The sequence below is a fragment of the Lithobates pipiens genome, unplaced genomic scaffold (genome assembly GCF_037356315.1).
Source record: "Lithobates pipiens isolate NorthernLeopardFrog02 unplaced genomic scaffold, aLitPip1_a1.2 Scaffold_10, whole genome shotgun sequence".
In the NCBI taxonomy this organism is placed as follows: domain Eukaryota; kingdom Metazoa; phylum Chordata; class Amphibia; order Anura; family Ranidae; genus Lithobates; species Lithobates pipiens.
In genome coordinates, this window is record NW_027507686.1 from 134474599 (window position 1) to 134500046 (window position 25448).

At 40.2% G+C, this 25448-nt stretch overlaps 1 protein-coding gene across 3 annotated transcripts in view; it reads left to right on the forward strand.

Annotated features, from left to right (window-relative positions):
* The window catches only part of RPGRIP1L (RPGRIP1 like), a 386112-nt gene that overhangs the window by 270224 nt on the left and 90440 nt on the right, over positions 1–25448 (forward strand). Inside the window, exons 19-22 of one of the 3 annotated variants that reach the window (XM_077458160.1) lie at positions 4532–4612; positions 14910–14969; positions 21519–21684; positions 22899–22990. In XM_077458160.1, coding sequence (XP_077314286.1) covers positions 4532–4612; positions 14910–14969; positions 21519–21684; positions 22899–22990 — 399 coding nt within the window. The remainder of the gene's footprint in view (positions 1–4531; positions 4613–14909; positions 14970–21518; positions 21685–22898; positions 22991–25448) is intronic. The other 2 variants (XM_077458169.1, XM_077458179.1) reach the window with 2 other exon arrangements.

Below are 25448 nucleotides of genomic sequence, written 5' to 3' on the forward strand. Positions count from 1 at the left end.
CCTGTGCCAGCAGAACTCATGCAGCCCCAGACCATGACACTCCCACCACTATGCTTGACTGTAGGCAAGACACACTTGTCTTTGTACTTCTCAGTTGGTTACTGCCACACACACTTGATACCATCTGAACCAAAAATATCTTGGTCTCATCAGACCACAGGACATGGTTCCAGTAATCCATGTACTAAAGCCCCATACACACTATCAGATTGTCTGCTGATTTTTTCCATCAGATTTACCAAAACCATATAATATGAGGTCAAACCTTAGGGGTTTCAATGTGTATGCAATCAGACAGGCCCTTGTACTACATGGTTTTGGTAAACCTGAAGGAAAAAATCAGCAGACAATCTGATAGTGTGTATGGGGCTTTAGTCTGCTTGTCTTCAGCAAACTGTTTGCAGGCTTTCTTGTGCATCATCTTTAGAAGAGGCTTCATTCTGGGACAACGGCCATGCAGACCAATTTGATGCAGTGTGCAGCATATGGTCTGAGCACTGACAGGCTGCCCCCCCCCCCCCACCTCTTCAACCTCTGCAGCAAGGATGGCAACACTCATACATCCATTTCCCAAAGACAACCTATGACACTGAGCACGTGCACTCAACTTCTTTGGTCAATCATGGTGAGGCCTGTTCTGAGTAGAACCTGTCTTGTTAAACCGCTGTATGGTCTTGGCCACCATGCTGCAGCTCAGTTTCAGGGTCTTGGCAATCTTCTTATAGTCTAGGCCATCTTTAATTAAAGCAACAATTCTTTTTTGACAATTCATATCCATATTCGTATTTTTTTATTTATATTTTGTTGACAATTCATATTCATATGACAATTCATATCCAGAGGTTGTCTTTGGTAAATGGATGTATAAGTGCTGCCAGCATTGCTGCAGAGGTTTTGTGAGATACTCTGTGTATGTGTATATATATATATATATATATATATATATATATATATATATATATATATATATATATATATAAATTACTGTGGAAAAGGCTGTAAATTAAGAATGCTCACAGGAATAAAAGTGCCAAAAGTTTATTTTTATCAAAATGGAAAGTAAATGAACAGAAGGGAATTTCAAATAAAATCAGTATATCTGGTGCGACCCCCCCCCCCCCCCCCTACTGGATTCAAGACCACATCAATTCTTCTAGGTACACTTGCACGCAGATTGAAGGAACTCAGCAAGACTTGGAGAACTAACCACAGATCATCTGTGGATGTAGACTGCCGCAAATCCTTTTGTCACGTAATCACAGAGAATTGATTATGTTGAAATCAGGGCTCTGTGGGGACAAAACCATCACTTTTTTTCACCAATTTTCCGCACCCCAGTTCCTATGTTTGTGTGTATTGTTGAGTCACTAATGCCACGTACACACAAGCGGAATGTCTGACAGAAAAAGTCAGATGGAAGCTTTTCATCGTATATTCCGCTCGTGTGTATGCCTCATCTGACTTTTTTTAATGAAAATTTTGACGGACCTAGAAATAAAACATGTTATAAATATTTCCGACAGAACCAATTCCTATCGTGAAAACCGCTTGTCTTTATGCTGTTCCAACGGACCAAAAATTATGCATGCTCTGAAGCAAGTACGAGACAGAAGCTATTGGCTACTGGCTATTGAACTTCCTTTTTCTAGTCCTGTCGTACATGCTGTATGTCACCGCGTTCTTATCGATCGGACTTTGGTGTGATCGTGTGTATGCACGACCGTTTCAGCGGAACTCCGTCGCGAAAACCGATCGTGGGTATGCGGCATAAGCCTTATTTCCACATCAGAAGTATGGCTTTTTGTTCTCAATTCTTCCATGAAGACCATTTCTGGCCAGACTTCTCCAGACAATAGATGGGCATACCTGGGTCCCACTGGTTTCCACCAGGTCTGTGCTTATGACACTGCTGTACATCTTGTAATGTCAAAGCGAAGTAAGCATGATGAGTCTTTCATCTGCTGCATTGTTTCCTTGGCAGACCACTGCATCTATGGTCCTCAAAATTGCCCATTTCTTTGTGCTTCTTCAAAAGAGATTGAACCCCCAGTCTGCTTTAAAATCTTTGCCTGGGAGAGAACTTGCTGATACAGTATAACTACCTTGTGTCTTGTTGCTGTAATGTAGTCTTGCCATGTCGGTGACATGAAACCACAACCTTAGTAGCCGAGTTTTGGCTGTTCCTTTAAGCTTCTTGCACAGGTGTTTCCGTTTCAGTTAATGATTATTTCAACCTACATATGAAATTGATGATCATTAGCACCTGCTTGGTATAATTGGTTAATCATAAATCTGATTCTAATCCAACAAAATTCCTGACTTTGTGCAAAGTAGTCGCACCAAATATTGATTTGATTTAGATTTTTATTGTTTGCCCTATTTGCGTTTTGAAAATTGATAACAATAAACAATTAAGATATTTAATTTTGACAGCAGGCTTACTTTTACAGCATTTCTTCATACATGTCCTTTAATTTTTTAGTCTGCTCTAGAAAAATTACAGCTGCAATCAACATTTCAACTTTGTTTCCATTGTGTATATATATATATATATTTTTTTTTTTAACACAGGGAATACCATTGATATTATCAGTATTTATACTATTATTAATAGAGTGGCCACAATCCCAAGTATATTGTGCCCCCTTTTCCATTCTATCATGAAACAAAACAGAAACACCATAGTGTTCTCCATTTTCCCATATTGAAGAAAAAACAGGATTAAAAACACTCACAAGAACATCAGGATAGCAGGCACTACTTTACCATTATTGTTATATTTCATTTTTTTTGTGCACACTGCTGTTTTTTAGGGCTTTTGCTACACATGCAGGCTTTCTATCGCTGTAGCATCCATAGAGGGTGACAACATTATTGCACATATCACATACCCTGGTTTGCAGCATAGTTAACCCTTAGGGGGATATTTATAAATGTTTTAAATATTTGTTTGGTTTTACTGGGCAGTTTTTGTATTGCGTTATTTGCATATTGTATTCGCACTCTTTTGAGTTTTTTGCCCACCTCTGCGCGGTGGTTATTTAGTCACAGTACTAATGACACTGCATGGAAAGGGGTAACATCTTAGATAATCAAGGGGTTAAATGTTTGCCTAACAAGTGTTAATTTGTGTAATGTGTGCTGCTTTTTACTAAATATCTGTTTCCTCTCCCTGCTTTGCAGAGAGATTGTTCCCTCTGTACAGAGCCCTATGTTCATTGTCAACACAGGGCTCTAGGCTGTGATTGGAGACAGCCGATCATCAGGTCCTGGCTATGAATCTTTGGCCAGGACCTGCTGACAATCTCCCGCTGTGTACAATTGTACACAGCAGGAGTTGGTGGGTGGGGCCCATTCACCTTACCCGGAAAAGCCAAGCGACATACAGGTGTGTCGCTGTGCCTGTACAGGCCACTCATCTGCAATACACTGCTTGTGGTAGGTTTGCAAGTGGTTAATGTGTTAAAAAACAGAAACAAATGGGCAAACGTAATGATTATTGCAACTATGACGAGTGACAAATTGTAATGGTCAGAGTATCTCTAAAACTGCAGCTCTTGTGGGAAGTTGCTGGTCTGCAGTGGTCATGACCTACAAAAAAGGGCCCAAGGAAAGAAAACTATTGACAGGTTCACAGGCAACCAAGGCTCATTCATTCACATGGGGAGTGATGGCTGGCAGCTGTATCCTGATCCAATAGAAGAGCTACTGTAGCTCAGATTACTGAACACGTTAATGCTGGTTCCAATAGAAAAGTGTCAGAATCACAGTTTGTTGCATATGGGACTGTTCAGCCACAGCTTGGTCAGGGTTCCAATGCTAGCCCGTGCCCACAGCCAAATGCACTCACAATGGGCACTTGAGCATTAGAACTGGACCATGGAGCAATAGAAGAAGGTGGCCTGGTCTGATGAATTCAGGAATGGTTTTAGGAACACAACAAATTTGAGGTGTTGATATGGCCTTCAAATTCTCCAGATCTCAATCCAATCAAGCATCTGTGGGATGTGCTGGAAAAATAAGTCTGATCCATGGATCCCTACCTCACAACTTACAGGACTTAAAGGAACTACAACATATGGCTTGTTGCCAGTGACCACAGCATACCTCCAGAGGTATAGCGGAGTCTCTGCCTTGACAGGTTATGGTGAGTGGTCATAATGTTATGGTTGATCGGTGTTTATGATGGCTCAGTGCACTGGATTTCTCACTGTTGCTATGTATACTGGAAAGTGAAATGTGTGTGTGCTGGGGGCATATTAAAAGGAAAGACCAATGGGTGTGCACAGACAAGAGGCAGAATCCCCAAAGTGAAGATGAAAGTGGCACTTTAATGTTCTATATGATAGAATAGGAATGTCCTACTGTTTGCAAATGTTTTTTTCTTTTGTGAAATATGCTAATTTAGGCCTCCTAAATGGCACATGTTGTCTGTCATTGATGTAGTTGTTACTCCTTTAATGCATATCAACTTTAAAGACAGAGACAGTAGATAGAGACAGTAATAAACTCTGTACCATATTTATTTCAGATGCCTATGCCAATTCCAAGGGTGCGAAAACCCACAGCAGACAAAAAAGTCTCCTTTTTTGTTTCCAACACAGAAAGTTTAGTAAGTACTATTTAAAATACTTTCTATGCATGGAATTTGTATGTTGTCCCTGTGATTGTTTGGGTTTGCACAAAAAGCTACTACATTTTCCACCAACAATCGAAAAACATTTTTGTAGCCTAATTGAATTCCAATCACAATTGAACCTTGTGCATATATATTCTGTAGATTCTGTAAACGCATCTAGCTATGTAATCTATAAACAGCTGCATAACGAAGCAGTTTTTGCTAGACCAGTCTGTGCTTGCCAGCAAAAGCTGTTCTATAAGCTATCTTTTATTTCAGTAATAGGTTTCTGTCTTTTAAAGCTGCTGATTTTATACAGTATACATCCTCCATCAAACATTAAGTCAGACAGGCTCCTCTGCTATTGCCAACAGTAGGTCATGCACAAGACAGGGATACCCAAAAACAGTTCAAACAGGTACGTTCTGTGCTTTTATTCAGCATGATAGAAAACAAACATAGCATTAAATCAGGACAGCAAGTCTTTAGGATTAAAATAAAGCCACTTAGTAAACTAAAATATATTCTTAAAAATGTGTCTCTTGATGAGTTCCCCAAAACAAACAGGTAGCTCTTGTATAAATTTAGTGTTCTTTCAGAAGTTATCCTTTTCACCCAGCAGCAGGCTCTCGCAGAGAATAAAAGTGAGAGAGTCCTAAGCATGTGCCAGCTCACTTACATAAAGGGCAGTTTCAATATGAGACCCACTCCAGAACTGAGATCTGAGAAAACAACAAAATTTGATTCCTTCACGGACAAAAAGTCGAAGACCCTCCACTAAATGTAGGTGGAAAACCTAAGTGACATGTATATACCATCAATAGACCAGCCAACCAGAGCCTCCTAATATACAATATACTAGTCATATTTTATACAGTATACTAGTTAGAGTGGTTTATTAAAAAAAAAGATGTAGGCATATCAATAGAATTGCTAGGTGGTTGTTTTAAATTATGTTTTTAACTGGTTTTGTATAATAATCATTATTAACAGATTGCAACCTTCCACTGTCACTGAATTGGGAACTAATCTCAAAGTATGTTTGGCCATTGTTTCTAATTTTTAGGGACCCACGGATCCTAAAAGAATTGAGCTCTGTCATTTCAAAGCCATTGTTTCTAATTTTTAGTGACTCATTAATGACTGGAATGGTACCACTGGATTGGCGTATGGGCCAATGTGGTGCCCATATTTAAAAAGGTATCAAAGTCTTTATCGAGTAACTATAGCCCTGTTAATTTAACTTCTATAGTCGGGAAGATAGTGGAGAGTTTAATAAAAGACCATGTAGATGAGTTCTTGCTGGAAAAAATATGTTAACCAACATACAGCATCGATTCATGAAAGACAGAAGTTGTCAAACAAACCTGATTTCTTTTTATGAGGCCGTTAGTAAAACCTTAGACAGAGGAGTGCCTGTGGACATGGTATACTTTGATTTTGCCAAAGCGTTTGACACAGTTCCCCACACACGGCTAATGTGAAAAGTCTACAGGCATGGAAAGATCAATTTGTAAATGGACAGAAAATTGGCTAAGAAACCAAATTCAGAGAGTAGTGGTTATAGATTCTTACTCTGAATGGTCTAAGGTTATCAGTGGTATACCCCAAGGTTCAGTGTTGGGACCCATAGTTTTTAATACCTTTATAAATGATAAAAGGTCTGGGATTAAAAGTACAATTTCTGTCCTTGCAGATGACACCAAGCTATGCAGTGGATTAACGTCTTTATAGGATGTCTCCAATTTACAAGCCAACCTCAGTGCACTAATTGGGCAACTAAGTGGCAAATGAGGTTTAATGTTGATAAATGTAAAGTTATGCACTTGGTGGCCAAGAATATGCATGCATCATACATACTAGGGGGAGTACAGCTGGGGAAATCCATAGTGGGGAAGGATCTGGGGGTTTTGGTAGATCATAAGCTCATAATAGCATTCCGATGCCAAGCTAAGTTCTTTCTTGTATTAAGAGAGGTATGGACTCCAGAGAGCGAGATATCATTATGCCCCTGTACAAATCATTAGTAAGATCTCATCTGGAAAATGCAGTTCAGTTTTTGGCGCCATTTCTCATAAAGGATATCAAGGAACTGGAGAAAATGAGGGGGATTTGGCCTGCAGGGGAGCAAGTGCCCGCACCCTGCTCTCATTGGTTCGCCCCCCTTCCGGACAGAGAATTCCTGGCAAGTGGGGAATGATGGACAGAGAGGAGAGGCCCACAGCAGAGACAGCCATTGAGGAGGCCACAGGGGGTGAGTCATCCTGGCTGGCAGGGGTAATGATGGGGGATGGGACCCCAACTCTTACCCCTGCAGGTCACATCAAGCTGACTAGTTATGTGTTTCTTTTAGGTGAGGATGTCACTGCCCAGGTGGTCGCCAGCTGTCCCACTAAAACCCCTTCCCACTGTAATGACAAATTACCTCAGGACCATTCTAAGCCCTTTTGTATTCACAAGATAGCAGGGAAAAAGATGTCCCAGTTCATGAAGGACTTTCTCTTTGTACAGACAGAGATGTTGTCGACCTTAGAAAGCCTTCCAAGCATCCCTCAAGCCCCAGGAGCCAGAGCCTCACACTAGTAGAGAGGGTTCTTCCTCCCAGGAGGGTCCTTCCACTTTCAGGGCAGGGGTTTCCCTTAAACACCCTGATTCCCTAAGGTCCCTTCCCTCTCAGGATTCAGAGGAGGAAGAGGAGGCTGAGGTCCCTGACCATAGTTCCTCAGACGAGGGCTTAGAGGACAGTCAAGGGGACGAAGATGAGGACTACAAAGCAGATTTATTTTTTCTGCCGATGATATGGAAGGGCTCCTTAGGGCAATTTATGCATCTGAGGATATTCAGGAAACTACTGCAGAAGTGTCGGTCCAGGACAGAATGTAATAAAAAATGCTTAGTTAAGCCCCAGTTCAAGGTTATTCCAGTTCATCAGGCCCTTAAGGATATAATTTTAAGGGAATGGAAGGAATCAGAGAGGAAACTGTTAAAGTTTAAGACTTGGAAGCGAAGATGCCCCTTTAACTGCTAGTCGCCCGCCAACCGTCTAATAACGGACAGGCAGTGCGGCTTTTGTTCTGGGAGGGCGTCATATGATGTCCCTCCATTTAAACAGGGAATGCGCTGTTTACCACGTGATCTGCCGTGACTTCATCACGGCCGATCACAGATGGTACCGCCCCACTTTGCATGGCGCATGGGCTCGAGATTGCGGTAACATCTTGTTGCGGCCCACAGTGTACGCCAATCACACTGATTGCACTCCCCCAATATCGAGGACCTGCCACCACCCATCAAAGTACCTGTCTCAGTTCATCTGAGTACCTGTCACAGTCCATCTAAGTACCCGAGTACCTGTCACAGTCCATATGAGTACCGAGTATCTGAGTACCTATCACCACCCTTCATAGTACCCAAATACCAGTCACCAGCCCATCAGAGTACCCGAGTACCTATCTGTAGCCCATACGAGTACCTGTCACCAGGCCATCAGAGTACCCAAGTACCTGTCATGGGCCATCAGAGTACCTAAGTACCTATCACCAGGCCATCTGAGTACCTATCACCAGCCCATCAGAGTACCCGAGTACCTTTCATCAGCCCATCAGAGTACCCGAGTACCTGTCTGCAGCTCATCAAGTTACCCGAGTACCTGTCTGCAGCTCATCAAGTTACCCGAGTACCTGTCTGCAGCTCATCAAGTTACCCGAGTACCTGTCTGCAGCTCATCAAGTTACCAGAGTACCTGTCTGCAGCTCATCAAGTTACCCAAGTACCTGTCTCCAGCCCATCAGAGTACCCGAGTACCTTTCTGCAGCCCATGCCTCATAGAATATACGTTGGGTGTTTCTTTCCAAAATTGGGTCATTTTGTGGGTATTTCCACTGGGCTGATGCTCCAGGACCTTTAAAAGTGTGATAGGTAGGAATGAAAGGAGATGTGTAATTTATGCTCCTGGAACGCCTAAAGGTACTACTTCAGTGTTGGGCATCTATATGTGGACAGGCTGTGTAAAAGTCTCACACATGTGGTATCGCCATACTAGGGAAGAGTAGCAGAATGTATTTTGGGGTGTCAGTTTTGCTATATACATGCTATGTGTTAGAAATATGAAAAAAATGAACCCTTCAAAAGACTCATTATGCCTCATAGATTATCCGTTGGGATGTTTCCTTTCCAAAAGGGGGTCATTTTGTGGGTAATTCCATTGTCCTTGTGCTCCAGGGCCTTCAAAAGTGTAATAGGTGGTTGAGAAATTAGATGTGTCGTTTATGCTCGTAGAACGCCTGAAGGTGCCACTTCAATGTTGGGCATTTGTATGTGGCCAGGCTGTGTAAAATTCTCACACGTGGTATTGCCATACTCGGGAAGAGTAGCAGAATGTACTTTTGGGTGTAATTTGTTATATGCATATGCTATATGTGAGAAATAACCTGATATTATGTAAATTTTGTAAAAAAATAAAATTAAAATTAAAATCTTCATTTAGCAAAGGATTGTGGGAAAAATTACAACTTAAAAAAACTCATCATGTTACTTAATGCCTTGGAATGTCTACTTTCTAAAAAGATGTAATTTGGAGAGTATTTGTACTTTCCTGACTTGTTAGTGTCTCAAGAAATTAGATACACTTGATGTACTGAAGGCCTGATCAGATGTGATAAATTTTTAGTGATTGACATGATAGTTTTTAGACTCTATAACTTTCACAAAGACCAAATAATATACACTAATTTGGGTTACTTTTACCAAACGTATGTAGCAGTATAAATTTTGGCCAAAATGTATGAAGAAAAATTACTAATTAGCAAAATTTTATGACAGAAACAAAGAAAAAATCATTTTGTTCACAAAATTGACTGTGTTTTTTTATTTATAGCACAAAAAATAAAAAACCCATTAGTGATTAAATACCACCAAAAGAAAGCTCTATTTGTGTGAAGAAAAGACACAAGTTTCATATTGGTACAGTGTTGCATGACTGAGTAATTGTCATTCAAACTGTTAGCCCTTGTACACACGGTCGGAGATTCCGACGGAATGTGTCCTATCGGACTGTTTCCGTCGGAATATCCGACGGACCAACTTTTCCAACTTGCCGGTAAAATTTTCCGACAAAATGCTCCGATCGAACATACTCCGATCATGTGTAGCCTACTCCGACGGACAAAGTGCAACGCATGCTCAGATCAAATTCCTATACCAAAGCTATTGGCTACTAGCCTGAACGTAGTCCCGTTGTAACGAAATAACGTCATCACGCTATGTACGTATGCAACAGTTTCGGACAAAATCCGTCTGACAAAATCCGTTGGTCAAAATCCAACAGATTTGGTTGTCAGAATGTCCGACCGTGTGTACAAGGGCTAAGAGCACTGAAAGCTGAAAATTGGTCTGGGCAGGAAGGGGGTGTAAGTGCACTGTATTGAAGTGGTTAAAGACGAGGAAGAGGAATTTTTTTTTTTTAAAACACCTAAGTTAGACGCCTCCCTTGCTCGGGTCTCTAAACACTCAGACCTATCCTTTGAGGATGCAGGTAACATCAGGGACCAAATGGACCGTCAGGCTGAAACCCTTCTCTGCAGGGCCTGGGAAGCCAATGCAGCGGCTATGAATCCTGCCTTGGCTTCAGCCTGTATGGCTAGGAATGCGGATATGTGAGTCTCAAAATTAAGGGCCCATGTTGCTAAAACTTCTGAATTTAAGGAGGTCCTGGATTCCCTAGAGCTTACAGGTAGTGCGGTAGCTTATTTGGTAGATGCAGCTGTCGAAACATTTTGTACTACTGCAAAGTTGGGGGCTCTGCTGAATTCTGCAAGAAGAGCCTTGTGGGTGAAAACGTGGGAGGGAGATAACACATCGAAGATGCAGTTGTGTGGACTCCACTTTCGAAGGTTCCCTACTTTTTGGCACAGGTTTGGAGCAGGCCCTTTCTAGGTCCACCAAAAAGGGCAAACGTTTCCCATAAAAACCAGGAAGGCTAAGGGAAGGTTTTAGCCCCCAAGTTAAAAAACGTTTTTGTGAGAAAAAGGAAACCGGGTCTACCAGGCGTTGGGACACTGGCAAGGGCAAACAAAAAGGGGTCTCCTCTTCCCCAGCCAGAAATCCACCGAAAAAGACTTCAAGTAACGTCAGAGTGGGGGGAAGGCTTTTCCACTTTCTTTCCCAGTGGGAGGTTGTAACATAGAGTCCCCACGTTCTATAAATAATAAGAGAGGGTTACGGGTTGGAGCTTCTTTCCCCCCAAGATTCCTCTTATCTCACCTTCGCAAAGATTGTCAAAAGGCGATAGCTGTCTTACAAAGCATCAGGCAGCTGGCAGATCAGAGGGTTATAGTGTCAGTCCCATCGCAATGACAGGGACTTTTTTCCCACATTTTTTGTAGTTCCAAAGCCCTCGGGGAAGTACCGCCTTATTATAAACTTGAGAAGGCTAAACACTTTTCTACAGTACAAAAAATTCCCGTATGGAAAGTGTTTATACCCTCAGGAGACACCTCCTGAAGGAGATGTTTTTGGCCACTATAGATCTGAAGGACGCCTGCTTTCAGGTCCCCATTTGTTTAGAACATCAGGCCTTTCTGAGAATCCCCTCCGGTCAGGGAATTCAGCACTGGCAGTTTTGTGCCCTTCCCTTCGGTCTGTCTTCCAGTCCAAGGGTCTTTAATTCCCTATTACAATGACATCTTAGTTTACAATCAAAGTCAAGATCTCCTTCTGACTGACCTAGAGAAGGTAGTAAGTACTCTGGAGTCCCTGGGCTGGTTAGTCAGTCAAGAAAAATCTTCCTTGACTCCTGCTCAGACCAAGGTCTTTCTGGGTTTCCTGATAGACACTGCAGCACAAAAGCTGATCTTACCTCAGGGAAAAGCAGAAGGCCTCATGTCAGCAGTCGTATCACTTCTGGGAACAGAACAGACATCCTACAGGAAGATAATGAGAGTTCTAGGACTGATGACGTCTTGCATTCCTGCAGTCCCTTGGGCCCAGCTCCAATCCAGGACTCTCTAGCAATTCCCCCTGTCCTCCTGGGATGGGAAGAGAGGGTCACTGGATGACAGGGTCTCCATTCCATTAGAGGTGAGGGAATCTTTGTAGTGGTGGCTCAGTCCACAGAGGCTACAGATGGGCCTCCATTGGGCTCAGCATCAACCCCTCAGGCTGACCATGGATGCAAGTGCCTGGAAGTGGGGGGCCCACTTGGAAGAGGTTCGAGCCAAGGGTGTTTGGGATCAGTCTCTAAGAGAGGCCTTCTCTAACTTCTGGGAGCTTTTGGTGGTCAAAAATGCCCTAGGGTCCTTCGAGGAAAGAATATGTGGCAGGGAGATTCAGGTTCTTTCTGACAACGCAACTGTGGTAGCCCTCCTGAATCATCAGGGGGCACAAAGTCTTGCTCCCTTCTATCCTTGTCACAGGAACATCTGGAGTGGGCAAAACAGAGTCCCTTCCATCTTGGCGGTGCACACAAAGGGCGTTTACAATATCGAGGCAGACTATGTCAGCTGGCAGACTATTCTCCAGGGGAGTGGGAATTTAACCCAGAAGTGTTCTCCCTGGTGTGTTGCCTTTTCGGCAGACCAGAGATAGATCTCTTCGCCCGCAGAGGAAACAGAAAGGTGAGGAGGTTCTTCTCACTTTTGAGGGAGCAAGGGTTGGAGGGGGTGGATGATTTGGCCCAGTTTTGGGATCTTCATCTGACATACACCTACCCCCTTGGTCAATCCCAGGATTTTAGAAAAATTTAGCCTTTTTGCAGTGACGCTGATTTTGATCGCTCCTTGGTGGGCCAAGAGGACTTGGTTTCCGACACTAGGAAACTGGTCAGTGTCTCCTCCTCAGCACCTCCTGGAAAGACAGGATCTTCTCTCTGAGGGCCCAGTTCTATCACCCGAACCCCCAGTTTCCTCCAGCTGATGGCTTAGCTCCTGAGAGGGTGAGCCTGTGCAGGAGGGGGTGTTCTGAGAAGATAATTGAAACCCTGCTTTCAAGTAGAAAGCTGGTTACCTGGCGTATTTATGCCAAGATCTGGGGAGTCTTCTCCCGCTGGTGTCAGGGGGAAATGGACGTCCCGGCAAGAGACCCTGGATTTCCTCCAGGATGGCGTGGATCAGGGGCTGACATCCAAGACCCTCAGGGTTTAAGTTGCAGCCCTGTGCAGTTTTCTCTGGGCCCTCTGATTAAAAGGTTTTTGACAGCAAGAAAAAGAATGTCCCTGGTGTTAATGAGTACATTTCCGCCTTGGGAACTAACTTTAGTTTTTAGAGGCCCTAACTAGGGCACTTTTTGAGCCGTTGATTAATTCCCTTCTTACGTTACCCTCAAGACAGCTTTCCTACTGGCCCTCACATCGGCCAGGAGGATAAGTGACTTCCAGGCTCTGTCAATTAAAGAGCCTTTTTTTCTATTGTTTGAGGACAGAGTGGTACTTAGGCAAGATCCCCTGTACCTTCCGAAAGTAGCCTCAAAATTTCACAGGGCGCAAGAAATTGTCCTTCCGTCTTTTTGTTCTAATTCACAGAATGAGAGAGAAAGTTCTTTCCACTGTTTAGATGTCAGACATTGTCTGTTGATTTATTTGGATAGGGTGAAGGAGCTACTTGCTCTTCTCTCAGGGTGCCGTCCTGGAAGACAACCTGAGAAAATAACCTGTTACACTTACCGGTAATGGTATTTCTGGGAAGTCTTCCAGGACAGCAGGCCTACTTCAGACCCGTTGTAGTGGTGTGGTTGAACTAATATATGAATTGAGGTGTTTTTTCACTCTTGTGCATGCACTGGTGTGAGTCAACACTTTGTCACAACTGAGGAGCGCGGGGGGGGGGGGGGGGCAGTCATCTCTCAGGGTGGTGTCCTGGAAGACTTCCCAGAAATACCATTACCGATAAGTGTAAAAGGTTATTTTTCCCCTGCTGTTGCAAAATTGGAGCATGCTTTGCCGGGGTTTCAACTGCGGGTGAAGGATTGTGTATATGGGATTGTATGATTTTTTTATTTTTTTTTGGTTGAACTAGATGGACTTTTTTCAACCTGACTAAGGCTGGCCATACATTATGCAATTTTCTTCAATTTCCGTTAGATTTACCTTAAACTATATAGTGCTAGGGCTTGCCAGATTGCATACAAATTGAAAGTGTTTAGGTTTGACTTCATTATATGGTTTTGGTTAATCTAAAGGGAAATTGTAGAAGAAAATTGTAGTGTATGGCCAGCCTAACTATGTAACTGTTTTGTTGCACCATAGCAGTCATGCATTTAGAGTTTTGAAGTTGAGCTCAAAGTAGACATAAAACACACATATTACTGCAGCTTTGTATTTCTTAACACATGTATTCATTTTTGGTTAAAATGGTGTACCTGATTTGACTTTATATCAGCCTCTTGCTGTCCCCAATATACTGGTACACTGGGAAAAAGGATGGCAATAAGGGACATATACCCAGATGCTATTCTTTACAATCTTCTTTGTTCGGATGGCCCAAGAAAATATGTCCAGCAAAGCATTGTGGTCATTTAGAAGTTAACCAAAAACTGACGGAGGTGCACTGTAACATACTGTAAACGCTACTAAAACGTTTTTTTTTTTAATGTTTTTTCCAGCATTTTTTGAGCTTATAGCATACATGGAGCCTAAGGCTCCATTTACACCATGGCATTCCGTTTTGCGGGCAAAATCACCATGATTCGGAAACACCACAAATTGTGGGATGCCCTTGCAATCCCTGTTACTTTGGCACCAAATCATCGCACGATTTTGCCGCGATTGCCGCTCCATCGAATTGGGTTAAAATCGTGCAAACAAAATCGCAGGACGCTCAAAAGAAGTTCTCCTTCTTCTTTTGGGAGTCGGGGTCCTGAAATTCTGTTTTCACGATTTTACCACTATTTTACTGCGATTCGTCGGGCGACAATTGTGGCAAAATCTTGCCGCAATTTGGTGCCATTCAGAATAATAGGTATTGCAAGGACATTCCGTGATTGGCCCACAAAACGGAACCCATGGTGTGAATGAAGCCTAAGTCATGTTGTCCAGTATTCCCTGACACATTACATAACACCATGGTGATTGGATTAAGGTGACAAATTTTCTGTTACCTACAGGTACTGGCATATATTCTCTACATTTCTTTATTTGAACTGGGAAAGTCTCTTAGTTAAGTAGTGAAAAACCATCACAAATATTAAATCATTTCCGCTAAATGTGACTTACTTTTCCTAACTAGCAGCAAAGAATGGATTTTGTGTCAATTCCACTCCAAGGTTTCCTCAATGTATATCATTCATATTTTTTTTTCAGAATCTGGGGAACCAAACAGCTGATAAAATTGTGAACAGTTCTGTGTTAAATATCTCTAAGGTGGGTTTTATTTAACTCTAGATTTTTGTGCAAAGTACTATGTTTTTCGTGTGTATTCTGTTCTGTGTAAAATTCCTATTGCTAAAGCTAATAACACAGAATTTCATGTGTGATTTTGCCGTAGCTTATTGATCCTAACTTATTAAATAATATTCTGATAAGTTAACCTTCACTAGCTCTTTTCACGTGGTAAAAAGTTTGAGAGCTGGATCTAAAATTTTCCGACAACAAAATCCGATCAGACTTTTTCCGATCATGTGTAGAGAATTCCGACGCACAAAATGCTACGCATGCTCAAAAAAAAAAAAATGGAGACAAAAGCTATTGGCTACTGGCCTCTATGTAGTCCCATCTTTGTGCGACCCTGTATATGCAAAAATCCATCGGAAAAAATCTGACAGATTTTGTGGTCGGAATGTCCGAACCTGTGTGTGGGGCATTAGGCATTATTAAGTACCCAGACTATTTCATGAAAAAGTTTAATGGATTCATGGATGGATTTCATGCATGGATTTCATAAGTATTTTCCTTATTTGATTCAAAAGCCTTTTCGCAGGGTGAAAAGGCCAATTTTGGATATTAAAGTGGAACTAATGTCAGATTTGTCCCAGTGTGGGTAAACCTGGCCCTCACATTAGGGTACCTTAAAGGAGAAGTCCAGGCAGAACCTAACTAATTCTAAACCTGCTCTGTCCCACATTCTAAACCTAATCTATCTAACCCTGCAAAGCAAAAATGGCTTTACTTGCCTATCCTGCAGCCGATCTGGTCCCAGCATCAGCTGTCAGGCGTGGCTTCAATGTGTAGGCGTGCAGAATAGGCAAGTACAGCGAGTTTTGCTTTATAGGGTTATATGGGTTAGGTGTAGAGTGTGGCACAAAGCAGGTTTAGCAATGGGTTTTGCCTGGACTTTTCCTTTAACAGCGTCATCTAAAACAAAGGCACGAGACTTAAACTCCAGGGAAAAATGTATGCCATACTGAAAATAATTAAAGTGGATGTAAACCCTTACATATACCCAGTGAAGTGACTGGCCTCAGGTGAGAAGCACAGAGATGGAACAAACCCCCTACATAAGCTGTACCTGTTTATCTACCGTCTTCTCTTCATCTGTTTAAAGTCCAGAATTTATAAAATCTTATTGAGATGTCAGAAAATGGGGTGGAGAGTTGAAATTACATACTGCAGAGCTCAGTGAGGAGAGCTCTGAGAGCTGATTGGAGCAAAGTGACTCACCCCCTTCACACAGCATGAAGGAACAGAACTGATGCTGTCACTCACAGGCTGTGTTGCAGTCTCACAAAAAATTGTAAATTCTATTTTGTAAACACTATAACTTTCGCGCAAACCAATCACTATACGCTTATTGTGATTTTTTTTTTTTTACCAGAAATATGTAGAAGAATACATATTGGCTTAAACTGAGGAAGAATTTTTTTTTTTTTAGATTCTTTGGGGCCATATTTATTAAACCGCAGAGGTAAACAAATAACACCAAAAGAAAGCTTTATTTGTGAGAAAAAAAAAGTACTAGTGACCTGTGAATTGTCAGCTTTAATAAACTTTTTAAATATACCCACAAGTGTGATAAAGTTCTATACCACACAGGGCTCTATGTCCATTCAAAAGTATCCTGCAGAGCATCTTTTTTGTTGCTTTCAGAGAGGTAGCAGCCTGAGACTTTAACAGGCTCCACCCGCACAACACCTTCATTGGGAACTAGGCACCTGAAAGGAAAATTTAGTGCTTCCAATAATCCTGAACCCCCCACCCAGCCCAATGCTGCCACACATACACACTGCATGTTTATGCATGTTTAATGAGAAACACCCTAACAAATGTTTGCTACAGTGTAAGCACAAGTCCTTGCATTAATGCCCTAAACCTCTGCAGCAACATAGGCTATCACAACATCTACATAATAAGACATGTAAGAGAGTTATACTATCCACCTGGAAAAAAAGCAGTACAAATAGGGCATAGTGACAACAAATGCCATATACAAGTTCCACTTAACTCTCACATGGTAACTGACTGGAACAATGCATCAATAAACCTACATGTCACAGGCACTAGTAGAGCACTCAGAAGTGCCTGGAACTCATTGGATGATCATTGGGACAGGGATAGATACTTATTCATAAAAAAAAAACATTAATGTGAATACATAAAATATTAATCAAAGAGAAACCTGATCCCAATGTAATATACTGCCAAAACATTAATTGCAGAATATATGAGGCCAGACCTGTGGCGTAGTCAAATAAGATAACCACCAGCTATCAACTTCAATATAATATTATAAAGTTAATTATATAAAGTAAAGTGTACGCATATGAGGCCTAAGCTCTACCATATTTATAACTCTGTCACTGGTTGTCAACATGTGATATATCTAACGCTGAAGCACCCCTAAAGGCTACAGGTGCAGCAAAGGTCCACAAGTCCAGCATAAAACAGCGTGAGAGGGAATAGCTCGAACACACCACAACAGATATGAAGCCGACATTAGTGAAGTCTCTGCTTACCTGCAAAGAGCTGGTGCCACCAAGGCTTGTTATCACTAATGCCACTAGTTCATCTTCATCCATGATGCAAAGCAGTGGAATAATCTAGCACTTCACATCAGTAGGAGGGTCCATGGAACTGGAAAGTAATAGAAGGCACCGTTAAAAGGAAAAAATGGTCTAGTGACAAAATTCCCCCATATACAGACAACAAAAAAACTGAATTTTGCCCTGGGACTTTAAAGGAGGTGAGCACAATTTGGCCAATGAATATAACAAAAGTAAACATGGTCTTGAGATTTATTACAGGTATAATATAATTGTCATACATAAAATACATGGACATGAATGCCAAGCTGATTTGGTAATAAACATGGTGCATAGATATTTAAAAAATATACACATTTGTTACAACAATCCATATAAAATAATACACAAGCATCTAAAAACTTGACGTGTTTCACGAGACACTTCTCGCTTCTTCAAAAGCGTACATAGTGTATACGTACGTAGTGTATCGATCCCCTGCCTCCCTGAAGGTATGGCATGATGGATAAGTATCTGCCTGCATTTCTAAGCATTGAGGTCACTATTGATCCTGAACAAATCCCCAACTCCATTTGCAGAAATGCAGATCCTAACTTGCAAGGAACGCCTCCACCATGATTCACTGTTGCCTGCAGACACTCATTGTTGTACAATGTCCAGCCCTTCAGCGAACAAACTGCCTCCTGCTACAGCCAAATATTTCAAATTTTGACTAATCAGTCCAGAGCACCTGCTTCCATTACTTATGTTTTCGTGCATAGTTGAGTTGCCTAGCATTGATTCCACGTCAGAGGTATGGCTTTTTGGCTGTACTTCTTCCATGAAGACCACTTCTGGCCAGACTTCTCTGGACAGTAGATGGGCGTACCTGGATCCTACTGGTTTCTGCCAGCTCTGTGCTGATGGCACTGCTGGACATCTTTTCATGTCAAAGTTAAGTGAACGTGATGTGTCTTTCATCTGCTACATTACGTTTCCTTGGCCGACCACTGCATATACGGTCCTCAACATTGCCCATTTCTTTGTGTTTTATCAAAAGAGATTGAACAGCACATCTTAAAACCCCAGTCTGCTTTGAAATATTTTCCTGCAAAAGGCCTTGCTGATCAAATATATCTACCTTGTGTTTTGTTGCTGTACTTAGTCTTCATGATGATGATCATAAGCACCTGCTTGGCATAACTGGTTACGCATATGTCTGATTCTAATCCTACAGAATCCAGACTTGTGCACATGCTGGTTTGAAGCCAAAGGGTATTTGCACCAAATAGGAATTTTACTTAGATTTGTTTTTCTGTTTGTTCAATTTGCATTTTGTAAATTTGTAAAAATAAACAATTACAATATATAGTATATTTTTGAAAGCATTCTTTCTTACTTTACACCATTTCTTCACACTTGCCTAACATTATTGCACAGTACTGTAGATTCATATACTGTATATATTTTTTTATAGGTAGGAAAATATTTATATATATATATATAAATATATAGGTGAAGCTCTAGGCTGTTTTGTCATGTTTTAAATATTTATTTGTAAAACAAAGAATGTACATATTGTGACAAAAGCCTATAGGTGGCTTGTTGTATTGTCTGCTCCATAGTTCACTTATCACCAAGTGTGTGGTGTATTAAGAATGTATTGCAGTGTGCATAGTTTATTGGGAACCTCAATGTTAACATGTAGTCATGCCCCTCTAGCATCTGTTATGATATGTTTTATGTCATGTATGGCGATGCTTTCTGGGGGTTTAGGTTGACAGGGCTGGTTGGACAGCCACATAACAGAGTTTTATTTTTCTGCTGTGTGGAATTCACCCCTGTGTGGGAACATTTATGATCTGTTTTTCTTGATTGAAATAAAATGACAGCCCTGAAAGGAATGCCTGGTGAGTGGATGTCAGAGTTCAGTAGACCCTCTGTGTTTCCAGAGCAACAGCCAACAACAGGCAAGACAGATACTAGGTGGGTGTTTGTCCTCAGAGACTTGGTCAGGGAAATGACAGACAGAAGCAGAGTCGGCAGGCAGATGGCCAGGTCAGATGCAAACAAAGTACAGGTTCCAGATAGTTAAACAGAACATTGTACCAGGCTGTGTGCCCCTAGTCCTCAGTTATTTTGCCTGAAGGCAGTCAGATCATGTATGCATGTCTAACCATCGTTGGTTATCTGAGTGCAGCTTTAAACTGCTTTTAAATCTGAAAGACCAGACTTCAGCCTGATGAGCTGTTCCACTGTTGCATACACAGACAAGTCAAAGTTAGGATTTGTAAGATGGGAGCATTCGTTAAACCTCTAGTCATGGCAGAAAACTTTTAAAATACCTAATAAAATCTATATTGCTTTCCTGCTATCACACCTGTTAAACTGAAACCTTGTTTATGCTTCATTCCTCTGACTGCCTTAATGGGTCTATGAATGTTCTGGTACCTGGAGGGCAAAGAGCCATATGCAGGTAAATACTAGAAATCATGCTTGCATACCTCTTAGAAACAGAAGCTTGACTATTGTACATAATGTACACAATTTAAAATAAGGAGCATTATGTTTTTCTTTTGACAGGATATTAAGGAATATTGAAGTAGAATAGTTTTGCGGGATTAAAAATCCAGAATGCAGCTGACTTTAATCATATAGTTTGTAATGGTGCTTTACTGAGAGGCTTGATATTGGCAAAATGCATCAAAGTCTTAACCATTTTAGGAAATATGCTTTACAGGAAGATGTTCGTATTAGTTTACTAAATATGACAATCATCAAACACCCAGGATTATTCAGTAAGACCATCTTGCTGCAAGCATTTTATTTTATCATTATATACACACACACACACACACACACACACACACACACACACACACACACACACACACACACACACACACACACACACACACACACACACACACACACACACACACACACACACATATATATATATATATATATATATATATATATATATATATATATATAAAGAATAATCCAGTTTTACTTGTTCCAATCACAGGTAAACCTCTCAATGACTATTCTCATATATTTCCCTGTCTTTTTTTAACCACTTATGTACTGCTGTACATTTTTAAACTGCAAAGCCACAGACACTTAAAAGGTAACTCCACTTTTGTGGGGAAAACAATATGGCTACCCGGAGTTCTGTACACAGAATGTGTACTGAACACACGCCAGAAACATAATTTCCTGCTTGTGTGATTCACTCACCAATTTTCCCAGAAGTCTACACTAAGATACAAGTCATATTTTAGGCATCCCCTGCTACAAAAAATGTAATTATTGGTGAGATACTCCCAATAGGGACACACCTAAAGGGATGCAGGCCTAGCAGATTTCCATATTAGTGCACTGCAGGTGCCACAGCGGATTAATCATTATGAAACCACTCCCATTAGATTAATTTTCCCACATGGGCACAGAGAAATACTTAGGGATTTCTTCAGAATAACAAAAGGTAGGAATCTGCAAAAAAGGTTGTTATAATCCATAGTACTTAGCTCACCCAGAGAGGAATGTTTTTTCTCAACAAAAGTGGCGTTACACTTTAACAACAGCACTGCATTAATGGCTCTTCTCTTGTGTGTGAACTTCCCGCTTTCACCCCCTCAATAACAGCATATTTCTTCATTTTAAAAAAAAAGGGTTGGGGGAGGGAGGAATTGCATTACCCTAGATTAGAATGTCAACTATCCATAAAGAGAATTTTTGTATTGGCCTGCCATTTTTAGGTTTTATCAGATTGTAAATAAAAACTTTTTTTTATGTCTTTTTTTAATTTCTATAGTAAAAAATTAAAAAGTTCTGTGGCTGTTAAACTAATAAAAAGCTCTATCTGTCTCAATAAAATGACATAAAATGAATTTGGGTACAGTGTGTGGATATTACTTTGCTTAACAAGGTCTATAGATTATTGCCATATTATGAAAGTCTTTTGGGTATTAAAATGCTTGACATGTAAAAATATGTGCTCTTTATTCAGAAGGAATATGATGAATCTGCAAAAGAGAAAGTTCCAAAAGAATCACTGAATGAACATCCAAGCAATAATGACGAAAGCTCACAACTTTCAGATGGGCAATTTGAAGCTCAAAGTTATGACACATCAGGGGATGAAACAGAAGTATCTGACGATTTGGAAGCAGAAGGTACTAAACACATTTCATTCAGTTATACTCACGCCAAGTTATTAATCAGAACCAAAAAATTGCAATCTGCGGCAGCCATTCACCAAGGCAGATGCACAGAAAGGAAGTGCCTAAAAGATAACAAGGGGAATCTTGCTGTTTGTCAGGGCAAAATTACAAAAAATGCGGTGCATCCCTGCAATTCATGCACATTTCAACCATATTTTATCCATAATAAATACTTTGCAAATATAGGAAAAGATACCTGTTGATCTTCCATAAATATACAGAGCTCATAATTTCCTCTTGTGGAATGACACCACATGCCGTTTTTGTAAGCTGTAATTTTAAGAATTGGTGTCAGCCTTACAGAGTTGTCTGTTGTTAAACTGCTAAATCTCTACTAAACTACTAAATCCCTCCAATTCTTCTTATTTAAACAGCATAAGAACTAATTGTTCTGTAGTGCAAGAGCTACGATTAAATAATACACATATAATACAGGACAACTCTGAATTTCTGACATGATCGATGGCTTTTTTTTATTTTATTTTTTGCATTTGCAGATATAACGCAATGCGATAATTGTATATTTAACATATCAAAAGGGAGCAAATTAGAGAAGTTTATTGTTAGGGTTTTATTGATTTCATTGATCTCAGCCCAGAGGTCATGTTATGATCCAGCACAGGCTGCTGCACTTGCTACCTGTTGACTATAAGTACCGTTACAGAGATACAGTATCAATTTTATTTTCTGTGTTCTTCATAGAGCTATATTTATAGAGATATATTTTGTACTTGAGGCTATAGCTTTGGAAAGGGGGGGGGGATATAAATTGACAATATGAAAGAAGAAAAAAAATCTTTTATAAAACAATCAGTTGATCCAAACATATAGGCAGCTGAAGCTTTATTTTATGCAGATATCGACTAGTTGGGCTGCTGTTTTCATTGGATCAGATGTCAAAATTATGTCTGTCGCAACATATTGCCTCTGGCTTTAAATTTTTGGGCAGCTGATGAAGAATAAAATGTACACATTTGAAAACCTTGTCCAATTGATATTGTCCCCCTCCTCCATCTAAAATAAAAACAGTCACAAGGACCTGTTTTCTCAGTATCACAAATATTTAACACTTAACTAGGGAAAGTTTTTTCTTTTGTATTTTTTTTTCAGTATTGTTTCATTCTTCGGTTATATAAATATTCCAATTTTATTTACTCTTTGTATAGATCCTGATGGAAAACAAACAACTGATGGAAATGAATCTACAGCATCTGACAGTGATGACTGCGTCATCCCTGCAGCTAAAGAGGCGAAACCAGTAAGTACAATGTTAGCCTTTTACCTTATGGTTAGTAGATTTTCTGGGTCTCATTGTAGTATAATGTATTTTGCAGAATATAATTACATCTGTAGGCACATTGATTTACACCTTTGCGATCGACTCTCTATATATGGGCTAGAAATGTCTCCCTTACAAATAGATGACAGTTCATGCTTGTGTGTGTGTGTGTGTGTGTGTGTGTGTGTATATATATATATATATATGTGTGTATATATATATATATATATATATATATAATTTTTCTAGGTAAATACAGTTCTAAAGGTTCCATTTTCACCACATGTCAGTAACAACCCATGCAATCCATACAAACAAAGAAACCAAAACAAATACATTCAGAAATAAAGATATGTGTAATAAGATGGAATGACACAGGGAAGAAGTATTGAACCCGCTAACTAAAATGTATTTAATACTTTGTACAAAATCCTTTGTTGGTAATCAAGCAGCTTCAATTTGCCTCCTGTATGGATAAACTAGTCACCTGCATTGCTCAGTTGTTATTTTGGCCCATTCTCCCACACAAACAGTCTTCAAATCTTGAAGGTCCTGTGGCTCTCTTCTATATAGATAGTGGAAGATTTTTATCAAGAATGTATGTCTTGGTACATTTTTCAATTCATCCTTCCTTTAACAATATGACATTTGCCAGTACCGTATGCTGAAAAACTGCTCCACACCATGATGTTCCCACCTCTAAACTTCACTGTTGGTATGCTGTTTTTGGGGTGATGTGCAGTGCCATTTTACCTACAATCATGGTGTTTATTATATCACCCAAAGAGTTACATTTTGGTCTCATTTGACCAGACAATAGTATTTCACAGGCTTGTCTAAATGTTGTGCAGCAAACTTGCGTGGTGAGCATGCATACAGGCCATGGCGGTTGAGTGCATTACTTAATTTTTTTTTTTTTTAAATAATTGCACCTGCTAATTCCACCTCTTTCTGGCTCTTAAACAACTTTTCTGATAATTCGTTTCACTCCTCTGTCAGAAATATTGTGAGGAGCACCTGGTCGTTGACGATTTATGTTGAAATTGTGTTCTTTCCACTTCTGGATTATAGCCACAACAGTACTCACTGTAACATTCAGAAGTTTAGAAATCCTTCTGTCACCAATGCCATCAGTATGTTTTGCAACAATAGGGTTGTGAAGATCTTGAGAGAGCTTTTTGTTTTCACCCATCATGATATGTTTCACCTTTTCATTCCATTTTATTACACATAACTTAATTTCTGAACTTATTTGTTTTGGTTCCTTTGTATGTATGGATTGAATGGGTTGTTACCAACATGTGGTGAAAATGTCATATCAATAGCACCTGTAGAAATATATTTACCTAGAAAAATTGTGTCGTGTTCAATACTTACATAAGTAGATATGATTACTTCATAACAAGACACGGTCATGTAAAAATTTTATATTCAGTTACAGAGTACATTGCTTTTGCTTTAAATAATATTAAACAAATTCTTTGGAAATGTAGGTTTTAATTGCATCCATCATGCTTCTGCTGACCTCCCACTATTGTAGTGTTGTCATGCTTGCTGTAGAAGTGCCTTTATAATGCTATGGGTAACATTCTACCTAAACCAAGATTACATTTCTGGGCATTGACACAGTTCCTTGGAATGTTCAAAGAAATAGGTTGAATGTTGCAACATTATTCCTTGTAATTCTGAGCTCAAGGAGGCATGCTGGTGGTCTTTCTTGCTGTGCGTTGCAGCCTAGGAGGTTAAGGAATCAATATTGATATAAAAGGTAGGACAATAGTGCTACAAATTGACAACAGTTTCATCTTATTCATCACTTAACAATAATCTCTGCAGCCTTTATTTTTTGTTTGAGCCCAGATTTCAACTTTAGTAGTGGAAAAATAATAATTTGCAGTGTTGTGTAAGACCCACACTGTTATTCCTCATGCAACATTTGAGGGAAGTGGATTAGTATCATTTATAATTAGGGAAGGATCATTGGATAGATGAAACCCTACAATTTCCTTACAGTCACATACAGTATATAAAGTGCATACCTCAGTGTTTCTTTAACTAATTTATTACGACATAATTTACAATACAGAAAAATCTAAAATCATTCTTTCCCATTAAGAAACTTACATTCTGCTTTTTCTGCCACAGTCAAACACATATACACTTGTCAAGACAGGTCAATTAACCTATTACTTTTTTCTTCTATTTTTATGTCATTATAACTGAACCCATGTTCAGTCTGGGTGTTGTGTATTTGTGTATATATATATATGTGCATATATATATATATATATATATATATATATATATATATATGCACACGCACACAGATCAGCCATAATTATATGACCATCCACCTAATATTGAGTAGGTCCAACATTCCTGACCCATTGAGGCATGGATGCCACTAGACCTTTAGAGGTATGCTGTGGTATTTGCT